General features: G+C 41.6%; 1 protein-coding gene across 1 annotated transcript in view; it reads right to left on the bottom strand.

Moving 5' to 3' along the window:
- KDM7A (lysine demethylase 7A) overlaps positions 1 to 27,751 on the bottom strand; it is an 84,097-nt gene extending 56,346 nt beyond the window's left edge. The window contains exon 1 of the mRNA XM_058724105.1: positions 27,442 to 27,751. Within this exon, the coding sequence (XP_058580088.1) occupies positions 27,442 to 27,635 (194 nt within the window). The 5' untranslated portion in view covers positions 27,636 to 27,751. The remainder of the gene's footprint in view (positions 1 to 27,441) is intronic.
- Between the last annotated feature and the right edge of the window lie 216 nt (positions 27,752 to 27,967).

Genomic DNA, 27,967 nt, shown 5'->3' with positions numbered 1-27,967 from the left:
AAAATTTTTTTTAATTAAATGTTCCCAAACCAAGAAGGTTATTTCAGATCTATGAAGGGCAGTAAAAGGAACTACTACATACATTTCAGTTTCTTTCCCAGAGGAGGGATAACTTTTCCCACTTCTTACCCTACATTAAGAGAATTCTAGAATCACTACAGCTTTAACAGGTATGTTAAAAGCAAATAGAGTAGGACACACAAAATGCAGAATTCTGAAAGCAAATTTTGTAAGAATCACTGTCAACCCTTTAGTCTCTCCATTTATTTCTCTTATAAAACTTTCCTTCATATACAAATCGCCCTTTTTCCTAACAGCAAAACATTAAATGTTTATTAGACTAGTGTGTGTATGTGTTGGGGGTGGTTTTCTATAGGGGTGACAATCTGACCTTTGCTGAATAGCTTCCATCTACAGAAGAACAGCCCTATTGCCATTTGGTGAGTGGGACAGTGACAACTTTAGCACTTTCTATTGTCTTAATCTTCTGAAATTGTTGCTTAGCTGGCTTTTTTTTTTTGGACCCTTGACAAGAACAGAATTGAATTAATGACTAACCAGAATTCCGTAGGATCTGCCACGCATTCTCTTTTTTCCTCTTAGATAATGCTCCCATTTATATTCTCTACTCTAGTGGTTGGAAGGGTGGGTGGCCAAATTCTTTAAGATCTTACTGTCCTGTGGACTTCATTAGATATTATTCCTCTTGCTTCAAATTCTCTCTCCATTCTTCACCAAGCAATCCACACTACCTAGTCTTCAAGGACTCAACTCAAATTCCAACTTCTCGGTGAAACTTCACTGGATCGCCCCACAGAAAGTCCTTCAACGTTTTATTGCTACATTTTCACACTTTGATATTGAGCTATTTTACATACTCTATTTCCTGAGTTGAGCTCAAGATTTCTCCTGGCTAAGTACAGTGTCCCCACACCACCATGATCCCAGCAAATTTCTACTGATTATTAACTATGCAGAATACCTATCTGAAAACTAATACGTTGTGTTAAAGTTATAAGCAACTTTTTTTTAAGTTTATTCAGCTTGGGGTGTCTGCCTGGGTGGCTTGGTGGGTTAAGTGCCCGACTCTTGATCTCAGCTCAGGTCTCGATCTCAGGGTTCTGACTTCAAGCACCACATTGGGCCCCACACTGGACATGGAGCCTACTTAAAAAAAAAAAAAAAAAAGTCCATCCAGCTTTAATTTTTTTTAAGAATTTGGTACAATAACTAAAGGCATCAAACAGTTGGTAAAAAAGGGAAAGATCTTTCAACATATGAATTAGATTTTTCATCCTTTCTTGGGTGATAGAAGGCTCTAGTAAAGAAATTCATTCATTTACAATTTTCCTTCCTTACAAAAGTTTTAACCTGTGTATCAAAACTCCACCTTCTCACCCAAAGCACCAAACTACTCGACTACCACCTCCAAAGCCCCACACTATCATCAAAGAGGCTGGGAAGTAGCCTTTGAAGTGAATGACCTCCAGGAACATAGAAGATAGTTTATAACCCGCCTTCATATTTCCTTTTAGATTCTAACTCTGAGGTCAGTGGGCTCATGGGACAGCGATAAGCCAGGCAATATCTACCCGGCCTAGGTCCTTGCCACAAGATAAACAAGTGTGGACTAGCTTCGGTGAGAGGCACGGATTTTGGAATTAGAAAGGCTTGGTTTGATTTTAGCTCCAGTAGTTTTGACTCTGAGCAGGTTTCTTAATCTCTCTGGGCAGGAGTTCCCCTAGGATCAAATAGGACAATGTGTGTAAACACATAAGGCACAGGCCTTGGCAAATAGTAAGCAATGGCACTGTAAAATATTTTAAGTAATAAATGGGAGCCATTAATATTATCACATTTCTATCAGAGCGGTCATAGCTAGTATACCTTTGGGTTTATTTATGAGGTTTGAGCGTAAGCAGGAAACTTGGCTTAATATTTTTTCTTCCCGCTGTCTCTTCAGAGAACACTCAGCTATTCAAATGGCCATTCTTAAAGGGGGTGAGGGGAGATACTTTGTTTTCAATTTCTGATTGATTTTGATGGTTGCATTGACTGGACTCAGTCAGCCTATATTAGAATCCTGGCTACTCCACTTAAGTAGTTGTGCGACTTTGAGCAACTGACTCTGCCTGTTTTTGTCTTATTTGTAAAGATGGAGATATGATACTTGCTTCCCTCATAGAGCTAATAATAAAATTAATATACATAAAATGCTTAGAATGAAACTGTAGAACATTAGTTTTGCTGGTCCAAAAACTTTATTTTGCTAACTAGTATTGGCTTAATAGGCTGACATTCTTACTAAAAGTACAAGGATGCCAATAGGCATTTTCTTTCTTTCTTTCTTTCTTTCTTTCTTTCTTTCTTTCTTTCTTTCTTTCTTTCTTTCTCTCTCTCTCTCTCTCTCTCTCTCTCTCTCTCTCTCTCTCTCTCTTTCTTTTAGAGGGAGAGAGAGAATCTTACACAGGCTCCACACTAGGTGTGGAGCCCAATGGGGGGCTCAATCCCACAACTCTGGGATCATGACCTGAGCCGAAATCAAGAGTCTGATGCTCAACCGACTGAGCCACCCAGGTGCCCCAGGCACTTTCATTTTTAAATTACATTTTGTGCAGTGTGTTAACCCTGAGATTATTACCAGATATCAGCTAAAGTAAAAATTTATAATTTGCACATATGAAATTCAAAATGGTAATTTATGATTAAATCTGTGGTTCAGAAAAAGCCCAACTTCTATTATTTTCTTGCTGACATGTAAAGCTATTTTCATAAAATTAAGTGCTTTTCTTTATAAGTCAAGTATGGCATATTTCAACTGCTGGGGAGATTTTATTTTTGACATATTAAAGCTATTTATTGGCATATTATGTGCTTAACTATATTTAACGAGGGTTTTGAATGAAGTGCATACTATGAACCAAATTCCTTCAGTTCATAATAATCTCAGAAAATGAGACACTTTTTCTACCTCAAACAGCTGGCTTATGCTTCCAACTGTTCCAGGGCTTCCCAACTTATTTCCAACCAGCTGAATGAAAACATCTATGTTACTGAAGAACAGAACGAAGAACAAGAGAGAAAAATAAGGGGAGGTTGAAGAACCAACAGGTGTGCTCGCTGGTACAAAACGCACCCCTTAAAAGCCGACATTCTGTTAACAAGCTTCTAACAAAATTTGTTCCAAGGTAATCCTGTTAACAAACTTCTAACAAAATTTGTTCCAAGGTAAATTTGTGAAACCTATCGAATACATTGAATACATTTTAAACGCTGACACACTGCACTGTTTGCTTCTTGAGTGCCAAAAACATGTTCCTTCTGCCTGTCACTGCCTGACATCTAAGTACCGAGCAGGCAATGTAAATGGTAAATGGATGAAATGGATCTTTACAAATAAACTGTTCTCTCACGAAGGTAATAATTTCTATTAGAATGTTCTAAAGAAACAAAAGGTGTTTAAGATTTCCGAAATACCCAAACAGCGAAACATATTTGCCTTTCACCAGCCTGTGGTCATTCCACTAGCCATTCGACCTCTTGGGCTAATAGTCTTGCTTCTCTTTGGCGAACTACTTTCTGCCTCTCTGGCTCTGTATAAGGTATGTCTGCAGAGACTAAGGGAAGCTATAATGCAGACAATGCCCAGCGGATCCGCTATTTGAGGATCTGCTATTTCATGGAGCTAGACTACACTGCACTTCTATTTGTAACCAGTGAAACAGCGAATAAACGCCATCCCAAAGCAAATATGATGTGAACATGTAAGAACTTTGTAAATTATTCAGGGGGGAGAAAAAACTTGCCATGTCAATAAAGGATAAACATTAGCAATTTCATAAAGGTTTGCTTGGCAATTTTCTTAAGTTAATAAAGGAAGGAATTTAAAAGTATGTTATCAGTATGCGTATCAGTATATAATGCCTTATATATTTTATATACATATTATAATGCCTTATATATTATATGTATTATATATATAATACATATAATACTACTGCCTTAGTGTATTTTTGACTGACAAATTTTACCTAATAACCATATCAAGTAAACATTATGTAAAAACTTGTTCTAAAGCAACCTGAATCTAGAAGTACACAAAATGTTTGCTGAGTCTAGTCCCTTGCTGTGGAATGCAAGATTTAAAGCATTAACATCTCAAGAAAACTTTTCCTAACCTCCTTTAACATTCAGACTATCTGTGGCTCCCAAACCTGGCTGTACAATAGAATCCCCCATAGGGTTTTTATAAGCTGCTAGGAGGCAGCCTTTCAAAAGAATGAGGCAGCTCTGTGGGGAGAGACAGAGAAAAAGATCTTTAAGATATGCTGGAAAGAAACAAAAGCCAGGTGCAGATTTGTATAATATGCCCCCACCCGGCCAACCAACCACACATGCATGTTTGCAAATGCGTGCAGAGTATAAGTCTGTAACAATATGCAAAAAGTTGGTACAAGTGATTGCCTCTGGGAAAGAAATCAGAATGGATGCAGAATGGAAAGAGAGAATCGCTTTTTACCATATAACTTTCTAAATCTTCTGTGCCGTGCATTGCTTATTTTTAATTCTTTAACGTTTTTATCCATTTTTGAGAGACAGAGGTGGGGCAGAGAGAGAGAGAGAGAGAGAGAGAGAGAGAGAGAGCACGCGAGGGAGACACAATCTGAAGCAGGCTCCAAGCTCTGAGCTCTCAGCACAGAGCCTGATGCGGGGCTCAAACTGCGAGATCGTGACATGAGTTGGATGCTTCACCGACTAAGCTACCCAGGCGCCCGCGCATTGCTTATTGCTTATTTTTAAAACGAAAAACATATTCTTGAGCCCCACCTTAGATCTACAGGGAAAAGTTAATGGGTGGGGCCCTATAACCTTTATTGTTAACAAGTTCCCCAGGTGGTTCTTCTGCAGCCAGCTCAGCGCAATCCTCAGCAATGGTGTCTGAGGAACTGCGGATGTAAAATCCTGGCAGGGAGGCCAGGGCAGTACCTTATTCACAGTTGTTCGTCAAGACGATGGTAAGATGGAGAGGCAGATATGGTAGAGCACTTCAGGGACAGGTTTTTCTCCCTTCATAAAAGAGAAGGCCACGTGACAGAAAGACTGCTTTTGACCCCTTCCTTCCCTCCTGCTTTGGATGCTCTTAAGAAGACCTTCGCCAGCTCTCTTGCACCCATGTGGTGACAAGCCCGAAGACAGGTGTCAGCATACCGGGGAGGTAAAATAACAGTTCTCCTTCACATGGTAACTGAAATCTGTGCGTTATCAGAACCTTGCTAAGCGAAGACTGCACATACAGCAGTCTCCAAAAGAGCACGTCTTAACCGTCCCACAGGAGGTAAGGTTCCTCACAAAACGATTCCATAGTCAAATAAGACTGCCTAAGAGGCAAGATACAGCCTATCACCACCCCAGCCGTCTGCCTGTCCTCTGGGTCAGACTACCTGTGAGCCAGCACTACCCTCATTCACCAGGCAGAGCTTCTGCATTCCAAGCTACTATCCAGCGTCACGAGCACACTTTACAAATTCTAACCTTTCCTGCCAGACCTATTGAAACGGTAACTGCCAAATCCCTCGGCATAGCTTGATTCCATTCCTGGCCGGGCTCATCCTGTCACAAGTGTAGCACAATGACAGAGTGGGCAATTTAAGAAGACCCGTTGTCTGATTCCACTTGAAATCTTACATTTCTCTCCAGTTAAGAAAACACGGTAAAACAGGAGCAGAATGTAAGAGCTAGCAGGAAAGTATAGCAAGTTAGGAGATGAAACACTACCAATAAATACCACCGGTCTGAGGCAATTTAGTGCACAAACGGTCCAACACACGCCAGCAGTCCATGTGGCACAGCAAACCAAGGTCCGTGATGCTTAGTCATCAAAATTCAATAGTGCAGTATTCTCTAGTAGAGCATAATATGCCCACCAAAATCCTTCTAAAAATAATTGACATATGAGGAATTTTATCTCCAGAGCAACTTTTCTGAGGACATTCAACTACATTTCACAAGGAGAATCTTCAGTTGTAGGGAAATTTTATTCCAGTAGACCACATCATTCCTCAAAGATAGCAAAATGGCTGCTAGTTTTTATATGGTAATTAATCTGTGAAATGTTAACACTTGATTGCAACTGGACCCATGCCAAAGGTTACTTACCACTACAGAATATTTCTAGCATTTTGAAAAAGGGATTCAGAAAGGATAAAGAAAGGGAGAAATAAATTAAAACAGTAGCAAACAACTTCAAAGTCAAATCTTATCACACAAGACATCTTTTGAAGGTAGCAGGACCAGAAAACTATTCAATGCGGTAAGTGGCTTTCATGTTGTACTTTGCAGGTAACTTTCCCAGTGCATCTGCACACAGATACAAGTAAATGAAAGCACACTTATTATACAGGCATTAATACACAAATATGACCATCAGGTAAAAAATCCATTACTATTTATCTTTTATAAATTTTTCTTCAATGTTTATTTATTTTTGAGAGACAAAGAATGAGCAGGGGAGGGGCAGAAAGAGAGGGGGACACAGAATCCAAAGCAAGCTCCAGGCTCTGAGCTGTCAGCACAGAGCCCGGTGCGGGGCTCCAACTCATGAACTGTGAGATCATGACCTGAGTCGAAGTTGGATGCTTAACCGACTGAGTCACCCAGGCGCCCCTGTTATTTACTATTTAACAAAGGGAATCCAAACTCTACTTTCAAACCTAGTATCTCTCATTATACGACCCTTCTTCTCATTAATAATTTTCTACGGCTTTGGGTGGGAGTCTCCCAAGAGCAGATCCTGATACACAAACCTGAATGCAGATGTTCACATGGCAGTGATCACAGGCAGCACTAGCAGAGGAGTGTAAAAGTGGGACAGGAAGAAGCCACAGTGCAAACCCTAATGAGCATTCACCCCTTTCGGGACAGCTGGAAGACTGTGTAGTAGGGACATGGTCCCATCCAAAGGAAGAGAAAGCAAGGTTATTTATCCCGTCTCCCAACAGACAATGGTGATGGCTATCCTCCGGGCATTAACTTCCCAGCATTTCCAGCCTATTTCAAATGCAAGGTGCTGAGCTCCTACAGCTGGAGAAAGTCCTCAGGCCAAGTCTCAAGTGCTTTCAGCAAGAAGTCTTCAAGAGATAAAGACAGAGGGGCGCCTGGGTGGCTCAGTCGGTTAAGCATCTGACTCCTGATTTCAGCTCAGGCCATGATCTCATGGTTTGTGAGTTTGAGCCCGGTGTAGGGCTCCACCAGTGTGGAGCCTGCTTGGGATTCGCTCTCTCACCGGTGCGCTCTCGCGCGCGCGCGCTCTCTCTCTGTCCCAAAAGAAATAAACTTTAAAAATTAAGAAAAAAAAAGGGAGATAAAGACAAATAGAAATAGACTGAAACACAGAGAGCCAGGGGAAACAAGGGTAGTGCTCCTACAGAGCCTGCTACATATGCAAAATTCCAGTCTAGTCACACTAGTGTGCGCACCTACTTGTTCATTCTTGGTACGTGTATGCTCATCTCAATACTCATGGAGTTCTTCCCCCTTCTCCCTATTATTCCTCCATTTTCTCGGGGACAAATGCTGAACAAGTATATATGTAGAATATAATAAAGTTATCATAAGTAACTAGGTATAAATTAAGTAAAAGACACTAATGTGTAATACTAATAACTAATATTAATTACTTAAGTAATATGCAATACACTAATATGTAATATTAATAAGTAATATTTCTGAACAAAAATTAAAGAAAATTTGTCCAACTTGATGAAGAAATTCACAACTGATTTGTGTAGGAGGGGAAGAACCATCACTGGACCTCGGCAGCTCTCCGGAGGGGAAAATAATCATTCCTAGCAGCATACTATATATCAGCTCCAGAGACATACATAAAGTTGATGAATTTTCAAGACAAATTTTGTTCCACCACTGAGGGCAGTCTCAGCTCTGGGCTCAGCTACCCTGAATCTCTTATGAGACTGGACCATTATGTAGAAGAACGAAACATGGAGCAGATGGAAAGAGGGCAATCTTTTAGACAAAAGGGATTAAAATATCTTAGCTATCCTAAGAGAGGTTCCACAGAAAAAAGTACCATTTCAGGAACTATTTTTATTGTATTTTATTTTTTTATTTTTTTTAATGTTTGAGAGAGAGACAGAGTGTGAGCAGGGGAGGGGCAGAAAGAGAGGGAGACAGAGTATGAACAGGGAAAGGGCAGAGAGAGAGAGGGAGGGAGACACAGAATCTGAAGCCTCAGGCTCCAGGCTCCAAGCTGTCAGCAAAGAGCCTGACACGGGGCTCGAACCCACAAACCGTGAGATCGTGACCTGTGCCGAAGCCGGATACTTAACCTACTGAGCCACCCAGGCACCCCGCCCCAGGAACTGTTTTTAAATTAAAGAAGAAATCATGGTGATGACTAGGGAATTTCCAGAGACTTTTGCTTAAGAGGAAAGTGCTACACTAAATTACGTGGAGAGGGGGGAACAAGGGGGATGAAAAAGGAGCATACAGAAGGGGTTATGGAGAGGGGTGGCTCAAGGAATGAGAAAAGAAAACAAAGGAAGCTGGGATTAGATAGAAGAGATTAAGTCACAAAGAGACCCCTCGAGGGCAATGTACAGCACGGGAGGTGAGAGCAAGAAAAAGAAATACAAGCAGGTGGAGGTGCAGGCCGTAACACCGGTTTGTTAGTTTAGCAGCCGTAACACCGTACGTGGGTAAAAGACACACTTGACATCTTCTTTCCTTCATCAAGGGATAAACTCCATACCGTAGAGTGAACCCAGAATGGCTTCTATGACTCAGCCATTCACTCATTCAAAGCACTATCAGGACACCTGAAATGTAACAATGATAAAAATCAAGAAAATCAAGTGTCTACACTCCTGAAGCTTACATTTTATTTGGGGAGACAGAAAAACAAACAAGCAGCCATACAGTATATGTCTGATGTCAAGTGCTGCAGAGGGAAAAAATGTGCCAGAGGGTAAGGGATTTTCTATCTTATACTACCATAGTTAGGGAAGGCCTTGCTGAAAAGATGACAATGAGAAAAAACCTAGAGGAAGTGTGGAACAGACCCTGGGGTATGTGAGGAAAGAATGCTCTGAGTTGAAGTAAAAGCAAATGCAAGGGCCCTGAGGCAAGTCGGCCTGTGTCAGAAACAAGAAAGCAGGGACGCTGTTGGGCAGGAGCAGTGGAGGACATGGTGTTCTTAGAGGCACAGAAGGCTTTTACTCTGGGGGAGATGGGACTCTCTGGAGAGTTCCAAGCAGAAGAGTCACAAGACCTGACTTATATTTTAAAAGTGTCACTCTGGTTCCCATGGCAGCAGAAGGAAGGGGACCAGTTAGAAAGCTACTGCAATAACCTCAATTTATGTAAGGGGAGCGATGTGAAGGGATGAGACCATGAAGGTAAGCCAACAGCGTTCTGCTGGTGAATTTAAAACACAGTCTAAGAGAAGAAATAAGGATGACTCCAACGATTCTGGCCTGAACACCCTGAAGGAGTGTTGCCATTGACAGAGGCCGGGAAGGTAGCAGGAGGAGGAGAGGGCTGACTGGGAAGGGAGCTCTGGGTTCAACTGTGGACACACTAGAGGGCGGGATGACTACTACTACTACAACTCATCCAAGTAGAGACATAAAGTTGGCAACTACATATTCAAGACTAGAGCTCAGGGGAGAGGTCTCTGAAGGAGATAAAAATTTAGGAATCATCCACATACGGATGAAAGCTGAAGTCACGGATGAGATAAATGCTAGAAAAAGAGAGCTACTGAGGACTAAACCCTGGGATCTTCCAGTGTTAAAAGATCAGGAAGATAAGAAGGACTTGCTGGAGAAAACCCAGCACAAGGATTCCCTGGAAGCCACGGAAGGGGAACTCACCAGCAACTTTGACAAGACCGTTGGCACAGAGTGGTAAAGATGAAAGCCCGATTGGGTTCAGGGAGAATGGGACCTTAATTAGCAAAGAAGAGATAGAGAAAAAGAACAAAAACAAAATTGGAAACAGTGAACATGGACACTTCTTTTGATGAATTTGCTGTAAAGGGAGTAAAGAAATGGGGGCTGCAGACGAAGGGGGAGTGTCAGGTTAAGGATGTTTTCTTCATTTTTAAAAAATGAAGGTTATATACTACTTGCTAATGAGAAAAAACAATATGGGGTAAGGGGTACAATTATTGAAGCCAGGTCCCTGAACAGATGACAAGGGATAGGATCTAATATACCTAAAGATAATTCCCAATAACTTTGGCAGTTTCCTTTTCTTTCTGGAAAGTTACATTTCCAGAAATTTCCTAAATCTGAAAAGAGATCTCTCCATACTACAGCAAACTTCGGCAACTGTGGCTCACATACAAATGACTGAATACAAGATGTATCGCACTGACCCCTCAAAAACAATGACTAGAATAAAAAGCACTACAGAGGAAAAAATGTCATTTATTTCAAGAATACGTGTTGTTCTGACAAAACAGATATGCTACATGTCCTCATTTAAAGATCCCTTCTTTCCAGTGGGCATGCAGACAGCTTCCAGTGACTCTATACTGACCCAGCTCAGGGTCTACCAAAGTGTAGTTACACAAACCTGCATCAAGCGGCTTGAGAGCCTCCTAGGGAGATGGTACATCTGAGCAGCTGATCTTCAAGTCACCCTGTCTTGCTCTCAATGCTAAGGGATATGCTGTGGTTCAGAGCAGTTACTCTTACTCGCTGGGCAGGCAAGGCCACCGCTAAATCAGGGAGGAATCCAGAGAACCCCACCCAGCACCGCCACCATCGTTAGAAAGGCTGGACAACCTGATGGGATCCAGTTCCCAGATGGCGTTACATCGGCAACAGGACACATTCACGAGAACTGAAGGCCAGGACGGCTTGTCCTGCCACTGGGCCTCCTGCTGTATGAAGCCATTCTCATTTGGTTAAGTTCTTCTTCTATCCTTTACTTCCCTTAAAGAAATGTGTATTCTTGGGGCCACCTGGGTGGCTCGGTCGGTTAAGCGTCCAACTTCAGCTCAGGTCACGATTCCAGAGTTCATAGATCCAAGCCCCACTTCTGGGTCTGTGTTGACAGCTCAGAGCCTGGATCCTACTTTGGATTCTGTGTGTGTGTGTGTCTCTCTCTCTACCCCTGTCCCGCTCATGCTCTCTCTCTATAAACATTTAAAAAAATTTAGGAAATGTGTATTCTTTCCCTGTGTCTGCAATTACCCTGTCATCAATCACCACCACCCTTCTGTCAATCTTACACATACACATTTTCTGTGATAAAGAGTCTTTATCTCAATACATACATCTTTTCTCACAAAAATTCAAATATGTAGTGAGTACTGCAAACATGCGATTTAACAGACACCTTTGTTCAGGACGAAATTAAATTTAAAAAGCCAAAATCCATTTAAAGCTGTTTTAAAGAAAATGTTAAATAAATACTGCAGTACACAGATACAGCAGAACCCGTGATGGTGATCAATAAGATGAAAACTCACTGATGTGGTGGAGAGGAAGAGACAGAAAGGGAAGAAAAGTCACCCATACCCTAACGCCACTTGACCTTAAAGTCCTAAAAAGCCGTGCCATCATCTTCCTCTGTTGTGTCCAGAGAAACAAAAGAACTTCTCCAAGCATGGAGCTGGTGAAAGAACCATGCAGCAGGCCTGGGGCCAGGACTAAGGCTGGAAACAAGCACTCTGCGACTGGCAGGAAGTAAGAGAAGCTGCCTGGGTCAGGTAACACTCCCGAAGAGACGAGCAGCCCCAACAAGGTGATTCTGAGAAAAAGATGTGTGTGAAAGGCTGTGGATGAACAATTAGAACAAGGGGTTCAAGGAATGAGGACACCGAGAAGAATTTCACATCAGGGGATCCAGTGTCTCCCACCACAGGCTGGATGCCCACAAAGGGAGAGGAAAGAACAAGAAAATTCGGGAGCGGAGGCCAGCACAGGCTACTTGGCATTTGGATGGTTGGAAAAGCAGGTTTGGGGAAAGAATTCCCTAGGTCAAACAGAAGAGACTCTGCTCTCCCAGTAACCATGGGATCTGATCCTTTGATATACAGAAAATAAGGACAGCCTAGCAAAAAAAAGAAAGTGACTCAAAGAACCAGGCACACAAAAAATCAGCCTTAAAAAAGTACTGAAATAGGGAAGACTCTAAGAGAGAAATATGAGTCATATCTGTGACAAGTTAAATTAAGTAAAAAGACTCAAATTCCTCTAATCTGCAGATGAAACTATTTATACCCCACAATTCCTTCAGAAAGCAATGAAGTAAAAAGGACTGACCACATGTCTCCAATATAGTGTGTGTGATGTGATAGGTGAGGCAGTGTGGGAGCTCACAGAGAAGAGGAAAAACCCATGAACCCACAAAGCAGTTTCTGGGGGGAGAAGGCTCTGATGTGGCCTCCCCAGAAGGCCACAGAAAGTTTCTGACGTCATTGATGGGAACTGGCCAGAAAGCCTCTGCTTCCAGGGTGCCTTGTGCCACACTTTGTCACTTACTAAATTAGGATGCTATCCAAACTCACTCGGTTCTGACTTTTGTTCATGTGGAGTTGTTGGGTTTTTTTTGTTTTTTGTTTTTTTGCTACTGTTTTTTAAATAGTCTGTGGAGTTCCTGAGCAGTAAGAATATCTCCAGGACCTCCAAGCAGATCCCCAGGACCATTTAATTTTCTTTTTTATATTTGTTAATACTAAAGTATCCATAAAACACTATATAAATCAAAAGGACCACAGTGGACATTATCCCAATTTCTTTGTCAAATAGTGACTGCTTATCTGACAACAGCTTGTGCACATAAAAAAAACAAAAAAACAAAAAAACACCAAATTGGAGCACTTGGGTGGCTCAGTTGGTTAAGCCTTTGACTCTGCTCAGGTCATGATCTCACAGTTCACGGGATGGAACCCCATGACGGGCTAAGCACTGACAGCATGGAGCCTGCTTAGGATCCTCTCTCTCTGCCCCTCCCCTGCTCATGCTCTCTCTCTCTCTCAAAATAAACAAACATGAACAAAAATTAAAAAAAGAAAAAAAGCCACCAAATTATCTACAATGGTATAGGTTCTCCCAGCTTGAACAAGGTCATAATTTACTGCACATGATGTCAGGCTGTTATGATTGCTAACTGATAAATGGGAATCACTATTAGATATTTGAAATGCCTGTGTTTTGAGCTCAAGGAAAACTATACTTCTAAATTACAAAGGAAGAGAAGTTCTGCACTTCTTCACAAAACATTCTGAAAATGTTTTATTCCCCCTCCCCATAATACAATACAATTTGGATATGTCATTGTATGTTCTCTAATATTGATTTTGATTTATTAGAATTAGCTGATGAATGCAACTTACTGCCTTGGTAAATTAGTATGTTAAATTTGCATAGTTAGTAGGGTTAAGCTCACCAAACTTATATTTTAGTATCAGTGTTCCTTCTGCTTCCTGGTTGTGCTCAACATTCCCCTTAGAACATAAATTTTAAAATATGACTACAGGGGCGCCCAGCTGGCTCAGGCAGTTAAGCATCTGACTTCGGCTCAGGTCACAGTCCCGTTATTTTGTGGGTTCGAGCCCTACATAGGGCTCTCTGCTGTCAGAGCAGAGTCGGCTTTGGATCCTCTGTCCCCCTCTTTCTCTACCCTTCCCCAGCTCGTTCTCTTTCTCTCTCTCTAAATAAATAAACTTAAAAAAAATTTTTTTAAATAAAATATGGCTACAGATAAAAAAAATTTCAAAATGTGTAACACTAGGAACTTATCTTAAGGCTACCCAAATGCTTGTCAAGAATAAAGATAAACATACAAAAATAACATATACTACAGCACAGTTAGGTACTAAGAAGAAAAGAAAGAAAAGAAACAGAGAAACCAGATGAAGAATCCATCATCAGAGAACCAGGTTAATTATGGGAAATTCACAGAATGGAATTCTATGCAGCCATTTAAGAAGAATGAAATACCTGTTATGCTGTTACAAAAAGCTCTCCTCAACCTCCAGGATATTTTAATAAATGAAAAAGAGCCAGTACAGGGGCACCTGGGTGGCTCAGTCGGTTAAGCATCCAACTTCGGCTCAGGTCATGATCTCACCGTTTGTAAGTTCAAGCCCCACATCAGGCTCTGTGCTGACAGCCTGGAGCCTGCTTCAGATTCTGTGTCTCACACTCTCTCACTCTCCCTCTCTCAAAAATAAATAAACATTAAAAAAAAAAAAAGAGCACAGTATAGAATCATCTGTACTGTATGACGTCCGCCTTCTTGGATGGTAACTCAAAACTGTCAATGTTGTTTACTGCTGGAGAAGTGGACTGTAGGAAGGAGACAAGAGATTTTCACTTCTCATTTTTTCATCTTTCTATACTGCTTGAATTTCTCACTAGATTTTTTTGGTTTTTTTTTTTTAATTACAGGGTATGTGGTCAAAGGAGATATGAACCCTTTCTTGTATTCATCTTTTTACCTCCCTATATCGCTTAAAGCTGATAAATGTTATACATTAAAATAATTCTTTAACGAATAATCAATAAAGAATGCTAATAAGCCGATTAATTCCAAAACTAGTGATAAAGGGAAAGAAACAGTTAATTCCGCCTCTCCTACACAAACTATACCACTAGGTAACCAAAGGGGTAGATAAAGAAAAATCTTCTCTTGGGGAGCCTGGGTGGCTCAGTCGGTTAAGCCGCCGACTTTGGCTCAGGTCATGATCTCGTGGTCCATGAGTTCAAGCCCCACGTCGGGCTCTGTGCTGACAGCTCAGAGCCTGGAGCCTGTTTCAGATTCTGTGTCTCCCTCTCTCTGACCCTCCCCCGTTCATGCTCTGTCTCTCTCTGTCTCAAAAATAAATAAACGTTAAAAAAAAAAATTAAAAAAAAAAAAAAGAAAAATCTTCTCTTTACGGAAGTATTCTAACTAGTAAATAAAAAAGAATTACGTAAGTAAATTATCATCATTTTGGAACCACTCATAAATAAATGAATGGATACTGACATTGGTCAATGGCAGTAAACATGACAAAAAGAGAAATCAAACATTTTATGCTTCCTGATGGAAGACTATACCTCCCACTTATAAAATATTCTTTAAATTTATTTATTTATTTATTTTGAAAGAGTGACAGGCAGAGGGAGAGACAGAGAGAGAATCCCAAGCAGGCTCCGCACTGTCAGGACAGAGCCCAATGCAGGGCTTGAACTCATGAACCACGAGATCATGACCTGAGCCGAACTGAAGAGTTGGACACTTAACGGACTGAGCCACCCAGGCACCCCTATAAAATATTCTTGAAGGGAAAAAACTGAATCTGATCAAGCTTCTCTAGATCCAACTACCAATTTACAGGAAAGAGAAGAATATGTTAAAAGATGCAGCAGGGATGTAATAAGCAAAATCCAGAAAGTGGAAAACTTTGCAGGATAAAAGAGCACTGCTGACCAAAAACAAACTGCAAGGGGAAAATAAGAGACATGAGGAAAATCTGTAGATGAGGGTTTTCCAAAAGCAGCACTAGTGACACTTAGGGATGGATAATTCTTTCTCGTGGGGGCCATGCTGTGCACGGATGTTTAACAGCATCCCTGCCCTCTACCTACTCGACTCCAGCAGCAATCCCCCCTCTCCATCCACCGGCCCCAAACCCCGGTGCCACCAAAAGTGTTTCTAGATATTCCCAAGTATCTTCTGGTGGGGGACAAAACCTATCCAGTTGAGAACTACTGCTACAGATTAAAAGACTTGTGGACTATATTTGGATCCTGATTCAAACAAACAGTAAAAAAAAAAAAAGTTAATGACATTTTTGAGACAAGTGAAAATTTGAACAATGACTATTTCATGAAATTAAGGAATTGTCAATTATTTTTAGTTGTGATACAGTATTTTTCTATAAGATGCCTTATCTTACAGATACACATGCTAAAATATTCACAAATGATTTGTCATGAATTTGCTTCAAAATAACTAAATGCAGGGGCGCCTAGCTGGTTCAGTAGAGCATGCAATTCTTGATCTCGGGGTTGTAAGTTCAAGTCCCATGTTTTGGGCGAGAGATTACTTAAAAGTTTTTTTAAATCTTAATACAAAAAATGCAAGGGAAGAGGGAGAGTTCAATGAAACAAGACTGGTCATGAACTGATAATCACTGAAGCATAGTGATGGTTACCTGGGAGCACATTGTATTATTCGGTCTACTTTTGTGTATGTTTGAAATCTTCTCTAGAAAAAACAAAAATTAAAGTCAAGACCATCATGGTAACTAGCAGCACTCAGCTGAATGACAAGCCAACCCAGTAACTCAATCTTGGTAACATTCAACTGATTTCCACTAACTATCCAATGAATGTCACTCAGAGGCACTCAAACTAATGCATTAAACACACACACACACACACACACACACACACACACACACACACACGCTATTCCTCTTTTTCCAAGACAAATTAAAAGAAACTCCCAGGATACTTTAAACCCCGGGGGTTCACAAAACACAGATTAGAAAATGCTGCTTTAGAGATATTCCTGAATCATTAATAATGCTTTAGAGATTCCTATTATATTCATTTAGTTGCTCAGTGTATATCTGTTCCTTTATGTCGCTTCGATTCATCAATTTTGTTTAATACTAAAAATGACCAAAAGCAGTGGTATTTTAAAATTTAGATAAGAATAATATTTTTACCTTTCTTTTTAAATATAATTTATTGTCAAATTGGCTTACATACAACATCCAGTGCTTATCCCAACAAGTGCCCTCCTCAATGCCCATCACCCATTTTCCCTCTCCCCACTCCCCCCTCCACCCTCAGTTTGTTCTCTGTACTTAAGAGTCTCTTGTGGTTTGCCTCCCTCTCTCTCTGTTTGTAACTATATTTTTTTCCCCTTCCCTTCCCCCATGGTTTTCTGTTAAGTTTCTCAAGACCCACATAAGAATATTTTTAAACTTAAGTACAAAGCATCACAGGAATACAACTTAAATATCCACTAGTGAACACTGTAGTGAAGAATATTTTCCCACAAGGCTATTCTTCCCATCCAGCTAATGATAAGGTACACTTAAAAATATGTTATGTGTATATTAACAGATCTAAGAGGGAAAGCATACGGTTGTCTTCATAGATGCTGAAGAAGTCTTTTGACAAATTCAATATTCATTCACGATAAAAACATTAAAAAAAAAAAAACCTAAGAGACTCTTAATAGGATAAATTATGCCTAAAGCTAGTATCTAATTTAATGAAGAAACAGAGGCCTTTCCACTAAAATCAAGAACAAAGAAAGGATGTCCACTATCTCCACCACTATTTAATATTGCAAGTGGGATAAGCCTGTACAATTAGATAAGAGAATTCATTTAGAGGCAGAATAGGTATGATAGGGACCTCTAGTGAACTGATAATACAACGAACTCAAACAATTCTTTTAGTAAAATAGCTGGAAATAAAAGTAACTCCCAAAGTCAAATCTTCATATATACAACCAATAACCAATTAGCAAGCAAATGATAGAGAAAAGCCCATTTACAACAGTAACAAAGAAAACAATATACAGGAATAAACTTATAAACTTGCAAAATCTTCAGAAAAAAAAAAAAACCATTTAAACGTATCTGATAGTCACATTAAGTAGACCTAAATAAAGAGACATCCCTGTTCTTGGGATTACAATGTCCATTCTCCCTAATTTAGGAATTCAATGTAATACCAGTAAAATATCAACAAGCCTTTTTTTTTTTAACTTTTAATTTTAATTCCAATTAGTTAACATAACAGTGTTATAGTAGTTTCAGGTATACAATGTAGTGATTCAACAACTCCATACATCACCCAATGCTCATCACAACAAGGGCACTCCTTAAATCCCCATCACCTATTTCACCTATCCACCCTCCTCCGGTAACCATCAGTTTGTTCTCTATAATTAAGAGTCTGTTTCTTGCTTTCAAATAATCAACAAGCTTTTAATGAAATTAGACAAGTTGCTCCTGAAGTTCATATGGAAAAATACACCCCCAAGAATAGCCACAAAAACACTGAAAATAACTAACTGCAAGGCTGGGACTGGTGTTACCAGACTTTAAAACATACAATAAAAGCCATACTTAAAAGTATGGTAGTGGTATAAAAGTAGATAAACAGATCAGTGGAAAATAACAGAAAGGGGAGAAACTGATTCACATATATACAGAATTTCAATATCTGATAAAGGTAGCATGTCAAATTACTGGGGCAAATAAGAACTTTTCAATAAATAGTGCTGCGACAGTTAGGAAAATTTATTTAGAAAAAAATAAAACTATATCCCTATTTCATACCATATACAAGAATAACTTCCAAATGTATTAGGGATATAAATGTAAAAGAACAAAGAACCATACAAGTTCTCAAAGAAAACCGTTAAAATCCTTTTTAACCTTGGGGTAGAGAAAAGCTTGCTAATTATGACTCAAAATCCAGAACCAATAAAAGACTGGTAAATAAGACTATATATGTGATGTGTGTGTGTGTGTGTGTGTGTGTGTGTGTGTGTGTGTACATTTGCATGGCATAAAAAACATCACCACAGGCAAAATTATAAAAATAACTATGACCATGGAAGGAATATTTACATATGCCACAAAGGGCTAACATTCCTAAAATGTAAAGAGCTCCAAAAACCTGACAGAGTCAGAAAAAGTTATAAACAATCTTCAAAAAAAGAAAATGCCCTCAAATATATGAAATGTTGTTTAAACTCATTTATAATTAGGGAAACACACAGAGATACTATTTTTCACCTATCAGATTGGCAAAGATTAAAAAACATGACAACATTCTGATGGCAAGAACATGGGGAAAGATGCACTCTCATATCCTGCTGGTGGAACTGCAAAATGGTGCAACAATTCTGGAGGGAAATCTGGTAATCTTAACAAACAATATATGCACTTATCTTTTGACCAAGTAAACCTACTTCTGCTAATCTAACCTGAATATACCTCCAACAATATGAAAATACATATGCACAAGGTCATACTTTTTTGGTAGCCATTTGTAATCACAAAATACTATAAACAATCTAACTGCCCATATACAAGAGAATGGATGAATAAAACAGGGAACATCCACACAAAGGAGTACTATACAGCTGTTAAAAAGAATAAGGAAGAGCTCTATGAACGGACATGGAATGATTTCCAGTATGTATTCTTAAGTGAAAAAAAAACAAAGAAGAGTACTCATCATAAGCCACCCTGTGTGTAAAGGAAATAGATACAAGAAAATACACATTAATCTTCCCACATTTTGTGGGAAAACAAAAACTCCACAACGGATAAATCAGAAACTAAAGAGAGGTAGCTGGAAAAGAGATGCAAAGGTACTGGAGAGATGAACAGGGTGTGACCCTTCTGAGTACACCTTTTCACGTAACTCTGACTTCTCAGAATCATGGTAAGACTTTACATACTCAAAGTATAAACCAACAATTAAACCAACCAGGATGTGGGAGGAAACCAAAATGCAACACAAATAGTAACATATAAACCCAACTGTATTACAAATAAATGACATGACACACTAAATTGGGGGATAAAAGAACAGAACCTAAGTGTGGAAAACAGTGTTTGACTAGATGTTATAGATAGCTAGAAAGTATAGGCTAGATATTATAGATACATATTTGATATTATAAAGCTAAAGATATTGTAGGTATAAGGCTAAAAACAAAAAGAACCACAAATAAATGCTATAATTTAGTTAGTAAATCTATGACAACAGTGTGGTTTAGCAATTCTAGAACTACTTTATGTATATACTAGGATGGAAGAAAACATAACTATATTGGAGATAATAAGAGCTAGACTGTCCAACCCACTGCTGGACAAAAAAGTTAAAAGTGGGGCGCCTGGGTGGCGCAGTCGGTTAAGCGTCCGACTTCAGCCAGGTCACGATCTCGCAGTCCGTGAGTTCGAGCCCCACGTCAGGCTCTGGGCTGATGGCTCGGAGCCTGGAGCCTGTTTCCGATTCTGTGTCTCCCTCTCTCTCTCCCTCTCTCTCTGCCCGTTCATGCTCTGTCTCTCTCTGTCCCAAAAATAAATAAAAAACATTAAAAAAAAATTAAAAAAAAAAAAAAAAAAAAAAAAAGTTAAAAGTAAGGAAAGGGAGAAGGCTAAACTGAACTCTGTAGTATTAAATTAGCATCAAAGTTATGATTATGAAAACTCATAGGTTTTAAAACATACAGATAGATGGAACAGAAACAAATACAGTTGTGTATGCATAATAAATTTCCTAGCTTGGTCATGGAGAACGCCTACAAGCAAAAAGCCCATCTAATGCCAGACCTTCCTTTCTAAAAACCAGTCTCCAATAAAAGGAACCAGGACTCAGAGAAACACACACAAAAATCATCCAAGTTTCTATTAATTCACACCATAATTAATGGAAAAGTATAATACTAATAATATTAATGGAAAAGTAAACAATCACTATAGTAACAAAATGTCACTTCCAAAAAGAATCTGAAACTTGGTAGCAGCTGCAAGATCAACACTGGTCAACTGTTCAAAAGCTGTGCAAATTATTGTGGGGTTTGAATTGCTCAAACCAAGTAAAGCTTGCTTCATCATCAAATTCCTCTACACCTGTTCCATTATTCTTAAATCCCCATTTCAGATCAAATATAAAGGCATTCTTCCCCTTGGATATTCAGTAAAATCAATTTCATACCTAAGAACACAGGATATGAGAGCATACCAAGCAGAAATCTTCCCCAAACTGAGAGTTAAAAAAGAAAAAAAAAGAAAAAAAAAAAAGTTGATGAGAGAACTATGTCACTGCCTCCAAGCAGCCCGAGATGACTCCCACATCAAAACAGATTTTGTTCAATAGCAAAATCAAGTACACATATATTCACTTTTATAAGTCAAACACATGAAAAGAATGCTCATATATTTTCTTATGATAAACTGTCATCTCAAAAAGAAAGTGGCGGGGTGGTGGGGGGCGGCGGGGGCTTCTGGGTGGCTCAGTTGGTTAAGCACCTGACTCTTGGTATCAGCTCAGGTCATGATCTCACAGTTCATGATTTCAAGCCCTGAGTCAGGCACTGCACTGATAGCTTGGGGCCCACTTGGGATTCTCTCTCCCTCCCTTTATCCCTACCCCCCCCCCACACACACACACTCATGCGCATGCATGCTCATTCTCTCTCAAAATAAATAAATAAAACTTTGGAAAAAAAAGATATTGATAAGTTCCTCAAATGGGCTTTTCATTTTCTTATAGGGAAATACACGTTCACCTGGTAAGTTTATGTCGTAACACTAGAAGTAATTTCACCTTTAAGAAGATATATAAAATAAATTTTAAAAATAATTTTTATCCCTAATGTAAAAAGTAATAAAGTAACAAGAAATAAAGAAGTAAATAAAAATAAGAAATCCATTATAACAAGCATGAAAACAAAGTTATAAAACTTCTCAAATATTTTATAAGTGCCACTCCCAAAGCAGTTATGACCGTTTTTAATATATTCATGCCAAAGACAATAACTTAATAAAGAACAAAAACAAAAGTACAATGTTTATAGATGTATCTCTCTGGAAACTGTTCCATCTATTCCACCAATGCCCCCCCTCACCCCATCCCAGGATAAAAACAGACAAGGGGGAAGAAACCCAATACCGCCCACTACTGGTCAAGAGAGCGAGCTCAGGAGTCAGCTCACCTGAATTCAGATGCTAGCTCTAAGACCTTCTAGCTTTGGACGCTGGAAGAGTTAGTAACCTCTCTAACCCTCAGATCCCATCTGTAAAATAAGGATAACAATAACCCTTATCCAGCAAGGTGACTATGAGAAATAGATGAGCTAATTAATACATCTAACACAACAGTGCCTAGCACTTGGTATAAAGCATTCAATAGTGTCTGAGTGAATTCCAGGACTCCAATGACTTCAGGTGAGGACCTGAGAAACTGCTACCAAATAGCACTATTCTAGATAAAATTTTTCTTTTCTCATAAACGAAGCTTTTCATTCATTCTTTTATGACATCTGAAAATTACCAAAATTGATTCCAACTTTTAAAGTCCTCTCACCTGGATGATTACAACAGCCGTCTTCCTGGTCTGCCTGTCACCTTTGCCTCTCTGTCTATTCTCCACATAGCAGCCAGAATGAAGCTTTTAAAGGTTAAGTCAAATCGTTTACTCCTCTATTCAAAATATACCTGAGCAAAATAAAAAATATTCTTGTGTTCAAATGTCTCCTCAAGGCCTTCCATAATCACACCATATAAAAGCGGCCTTTTATACTACTTCCCAGCCTTTCTTTTTTCCTAGGTCAATTTCCTTGTCTTTTGTAATATATACTTATCTATCTTCCCCCACTAGAATATAAGTTACAAGACAGCAAGGAACATCTTCTTCATTGCTATACTCCTAGCACCAAGAACAGCACCACGCATACCACAAACCCCGAGCCAAAGCTAACATCATACTTAACAATAAAACACAGGCGGCAATCCCATTAAAGACGGGGACAAGAAAAAAAATCGCAAAATACCATACATCAGCTACCAAATTGGCCAATTATTAACTTTTTAAATTTTGAAGTACACTTCAACAATAAAATCGTTTTTAAAAAATCTCCAGTGCAGGGGGCGCCTGGGTGGTGCAGTTGGTTGAGCAGCTGATTCTTGACTTCATCTCAGGTCATGATCCCAGGGTCATGGGATAGAGCCCTAAGTTGGGCTCCACGCTGAGCTCAGAGCCTGTCTAAGATTCTGTCTCTTTCTCCCTCTGCCCCTCACTCATGTGCATGTGCACTCTCTCTCTCTCTCTCTCTCTCTCGTGTTTAAAAAAAAAAAAAAAAAAGACAATTATTTAGGGGAGCCCAAGGGGCTCAGTCGGTTAAGCATCCGACTTCAGCTCAGGTCATGATCTCCGAGTTAGTCGGTGGATTCGAGCCCTACACTGGGCAGGCTCTGCCCTTGACAATGTGGAGCCTGCCCAGTATATATTCATATTCATTCATTCATATTCTCTCCCTTCCTCTCTCTCTCTCTCAAAATAAGTAAACTTAAAAAGAAAGATCTCCAGTGCACATACATCTCAGTGAATTTTTACAACTGCGTACATTTATGTAACCACCACCCAAGATCAAGATACACAACATTTCCTGAACTTCAGAAGCTCTCTTGGTTGGCTCTCCTCTCAGTAAATAGCCCCAGAGAGGTAAGCACCAGTCTGACTTCTCTCACCCAATTACTCCTGTACTTGAACTTCATATAAGTAGGTTCAAACAGTAGTTGCTTTTGTGCCTGGCTTCTTTCATTCAACTTTATATCTGTGACATTTGCCCATGTTATTGCATGCATCAATAGTGCGTTCCTTTTTTAATCATTGGGTAGCACTCTCTCCTATGAATATACCACAATTTATCAAATCCACTGTTGATGACATTCAGGCTGTTTCAGTTTGGAGATAATATGAATAGTACAGCTGCAAACAATCTTCAGTATGTCTTTTGGTGGAAATATTATCTGCAGACTGGCAAAATGTTTGATTGGTTCTGGGGGAAGGGTTTAATAATACTTTAGACTATGGATGACACAGGGAACTAGAAGTGGGCAGTGCTGGTGAGAGTGTAAACTGGAATAACCTTTCTGGAGGACAATGTGGCAATAGGCACCAGAAGCTTGAAAATATCTGTGCCCTGAGACGAATAATTCTACTTCAAGGAAATTTCTTATCGGATACTTACAAGTGCCAGACTTCTAAGTGTTTTGCATGTATTAATGCATGTGATTTATTCTATGGACATAATTAGAGATGCTCACAATGGTTTAGAAGGATGTCAACCATCCATCATTAGGAATTGCAAGTAGTAGCAGTAAATAAGGTAAAAAACTAAAAGGGGAATGATGTGAAAACATACTGTACCTCTATGAAATTAAACATTATGCAGCCACTGAAACTGTTTTTAAAGAACATTACAGACACAGGAAAAAATATATGTTAGCAAAGTTAACAGTGGAATGAATAAAATGAATTCCAGTTTTTTAAATCTATGCATATCCCTTAAATGTTAAAATAGTGGTAATCCCTGGAAGACATGGGTACTTTCGTACTCTTGATATTTTTCTGTACTCCCCATTTTTTCTATATTGATTTTGTCAATCAAAGAGAATACAACACTAAAAGGACTAGTAAACAAAGGTGTTTACATTCTTACGGGGAGACAGAAGATATAATCCAATTTAATTAGGGCAGTGACGCAGTTTTGTATAGGATGAAATTGAGAGTACTATGTGAAAGACCTCGAGCCTAGAGATCAGGGGGTGAGACATTATCAGGAAAGATCTCCATTGTCTTACTTCCACCAAGGACTCCCGAGAGGAAGAACTCCATCTCTAGGCTGGAAGGAACCTTCATAAGAAAATCCTGTTAATTCTTCAGCTCACCATCCTTAGGATATCAATTACACATTGTACCCTGGCAAGTGTTCTTTTCCCCGCCCACTTAGAAAAAAGGCTTAGCCAGAGGAGGAGTGAAAGAATTCCTGAACACCAAGGATACGGTAGTTCAACAGCTTCAAACGTGGAGGAAGCTGGTTCCACCCACTCTGCCGCCTGGCTGAAATGCATGAAGGAAGGGCCTCTCTTTCCCTGTCAGGCTAAATGAGGGCAAAAACTTTTCAGATTTCCAGATGTCAGAAACTCCAGATAGAGTAAACTCAAATTTATACCAAAATGCTGATCCCTTGAGTTCAAAAAATTCTTCTACTTAAAGAAATAAAATCATCAAGAAATTATCCTGGTAAAGGTAATTCTCTGTATCAGCCCTCCCACTCCCTCCTCCTCTGCAGATAGACCACTCCTGGAAACCAAAGGAAAGTGGAGCATGAAGATTAAAACTATACCTTAGTATCTGAGTGGCCAATTCTCACTTCAGCAAATGATATTTAATAATTAATACATAAAGAATATTTTGAGGTGTTCAAGAAAACCACCACTCATTTTTATGGTACAATAAACATTATTTTCTCAAATGTTGCCCAAATTACCCATACTTGATTAAGAAACTTGCTAAGATGATGTTGCTTTTGCATGGCAGGGCGTTATTACTAAATTTTCTAACTTGTGACATCTGAACCACATTAAAATTCTCAAGGACTGCTGGTCAAAAAACAAAACAAAACAAAACAAAACAAAACATTTCAGAGTCACTTCCACAGATATGAAGTCACACAAATTTATGTGATAAATTTATGTTTTGGTCTCACTCTCCCTCCTTCAATATATGCCCTCTTTATTTTCCCTTCAAACTTCTGTTTTCAAATTTATACTTAAATGTTACAAAATTCTCCATAACCTACCTGCAGCTTTTCATGGCTATAGTGTTAAATTGCCTAAATTAAGATTTAAGAAAATTCTAGTCTAAAATTTATTAATGTATCACATCTCTACATCGCACAATAGAACAAATTTCTTATGCAGCTAAAATAGTTTTTTGAAAAAAGTAACTATTTACATAATCACCAGGGATCCTGGTTTTATTCTATATGTAACCTAGATTTTTGGATAATCTACTCCGGTTGCCTAGAATATGTTATGGGAACAGAGGATATAGAAATAGAACTGGCAAAATTTGGTATGTTCAAATTTCGGCTTTACATATAATCAAAATACAGAAAAAAAATCGCTTTGGAATAATAAAAAAGAACGCTGGATAATTTATTCTTAATTACATGTTCCAAAGTTGTAATAATATTCCCTTAGCATAGACCAGACTGTGAAAGATTACCTGATATACAAAATTAGGACGCTGTCCTTCTTTTACAGTGACAATTTGGCGGGGGGGGGGGGGGGGTCATTGTTGTCGCTGTCAGAATTGTGCAACCTGATTAAATAAAACTACTTGAAGATTAAGTAAAACTAACTGTACCTAGCACTAAACACTGAAAAGAACGCTGTAACAGAAGCGGTTTTCTCTCCCAGGGCCAGTAGAGGGAGACTAAGACATCTGGCCTGGTCGTGCAGTGTTTCTGTAAAATTGGGGAGGGGGAGCGGAGGCTGTATTTAAATGTCCTGCTGTCAATCAAAGGACACTTCCTACAATCACAGTCACCATATCTGCTATTAGCCGTGAGCGTACTCTCGCCAAGATACAACGCCAAACGGTGCTCGCGTAACCTGCTTCACCTAAAGGTGACCGCAGGCTTTGCCACAACACCCAAATAAGGACTTTGGGAGCCCAACCCCAACTAGTTTCTTTGTTTAAATGCCTGCGAATCCCTCCCACGCCGGAGTCAAGAGGCTGTGGCGCCGCCCTTTATTAGCCTCACACTTTGATTACAAAACACACGAGTCGACGGCTTGGCTGCGGAGGCGGCCCGAGCTCTCACAAACGTCAAACCCGAAACGCAGGCGGCTGCGGAGGCAGAGGGCGACGCTCGCCGCCCCCGCCACCCGACCCAAAGTGCCCACCGGCCGGCCAAAGTTCGCCCGCACCAGGCCCCCCGGATGCGAGCCCCCGGCCGTCCGGGTGTCGCCGGCTCCTTGGGCGACGGGAAATTTCACTCTTTGTAAAGTTTGAGCTGCGGCGCAGGGGCGACTCAGGGGGTTGGGGACCAGAGGCTGTCGTTCGGGCCCCGCTGACCACTCCACCCCCGCCAGGACCGGGTGTGCTGGGGTGGCGGGTGGGGGGCACGGTCAGAGCCGACCTGCCGCCCCGCCCGGGACCCCCGGCCCCAAACTTCCGACTGGCATCTTTTAAGTCCCCGAGAGTGCCTCATCTGTTGCTCTGTTTACTCCTCGGAGCCTCGCCGGGCTGGCGCTGCCGACGCCCCCGTCCCAGTGTCCCGCGGCCGAGGAAGTTTGATAAAGACCGGGGAAGGGGGCGCGACGGGGACCGCGGAGGGGGAGGGGAAGAGGGCAAATTCTGGAGACCCTGAGCTGGGGCGAGCCGGTCGCCGCCCGGAAGGAAGGCGCTGCGGCCAGCCGAGCAGGGCGGCCGGCCGGGCGGCGACTCCGGGCCGGAGCCCCGGGCGGGCGGGGCGGCGGCCGGGCTGCGGGCGCCGCGAGGGGCGGCGGGCCCCGCCGGCGCTCCGCCCGCCGCCTCCGCCGGCGCCTGCCCCGGCCGCGTCCCCTCGCCCCGGTCTCCCCCTGCCAACTTCTCGGCCGGCCCCCTTTGTTCCCGTTTGTTGTGGCGACTCTTCTCCCGGCCGGGAGATCCCACCAGCCCCCCTCAGCCCGCCCAGCGCCCGGCGAGCCCGGGGCCCCGCGCGCCCCGCTGCCCGGGCCGGGGGCTCGGAGCTGGGGCCCCTCGGCGCTCGGCGCCGCGGCCGGGCGGAGGGGGGCGCGGGCGGCCGGCGCGGCGGCGGCGGCGGTTGGCCCGTGGCCGTCCGCGGCGGCGGCGGCGGCGGGGCTGGAGGGGGTTTATTTACCTGCCGTGGAACCAGTCCTTGCAGATATCGCACTCGATCATGAAGCGGTTCACGTCGTACGGCTGCCGGCACACACAGTACACCGGCGGGGGCGGCGGGGGCGCCGAGGCCCGGCCCGGAGCCGCCACCGACACGGCTGCCGCGGCGGCTCCAGCTGCTGCTCCCGCGGCCACCGCCGCCGCCGCTCCGGCCATCTTTAAAAAACACACACACGCTCGCTCGCTGCTCCGCTCGCCGACTGGAGCGAGCGCAGCCGCCAGCCAGCGCCGCCTCCTGCAGCAGCCGGAGCAGCAGCCGCGGCGGCTGCGGCGGCGGCGGCGGCGCCTCAGTGCGCGCGCGCGAGGTCGCTGCCGGGGCCTGGGGGCGGGCGGCGGCGCGCGCACGACGCGCGAGGCTCCGGCCCGGCTCCTTCCGGCGCTCCGCGCGGGGCCGTGCGTCTCGCGCACGTCGTCCCGCCGCCGGCGCGCGCGCCCCGCTCCCCTCGCGTCGGCCGGGCGGGGGCGCTGTGGGGGGGGGGGGCGGGAGG

This window comes from Neofelis nebulosa, chromosome 4 (assembly GCF_028018385.1).
Source record: "Neofelis nebulosa isolate mNeoNeb1 chromosome 4, mNeoNeb1.pri, whole genome shotgun sequence".
In the NCBI taxonomy this organism is placed as follows: Eukaryota; Metazoa; Chordata; class Mammalia; order Carnivora; family Felidae; genus Neofelis; species Neofelis nebulosa.
The sequence above is the reverse complement of the archived record's forward strand: the minus strand, read 5'-3'. Positions and strand labels throughout refer to the sequence as shown.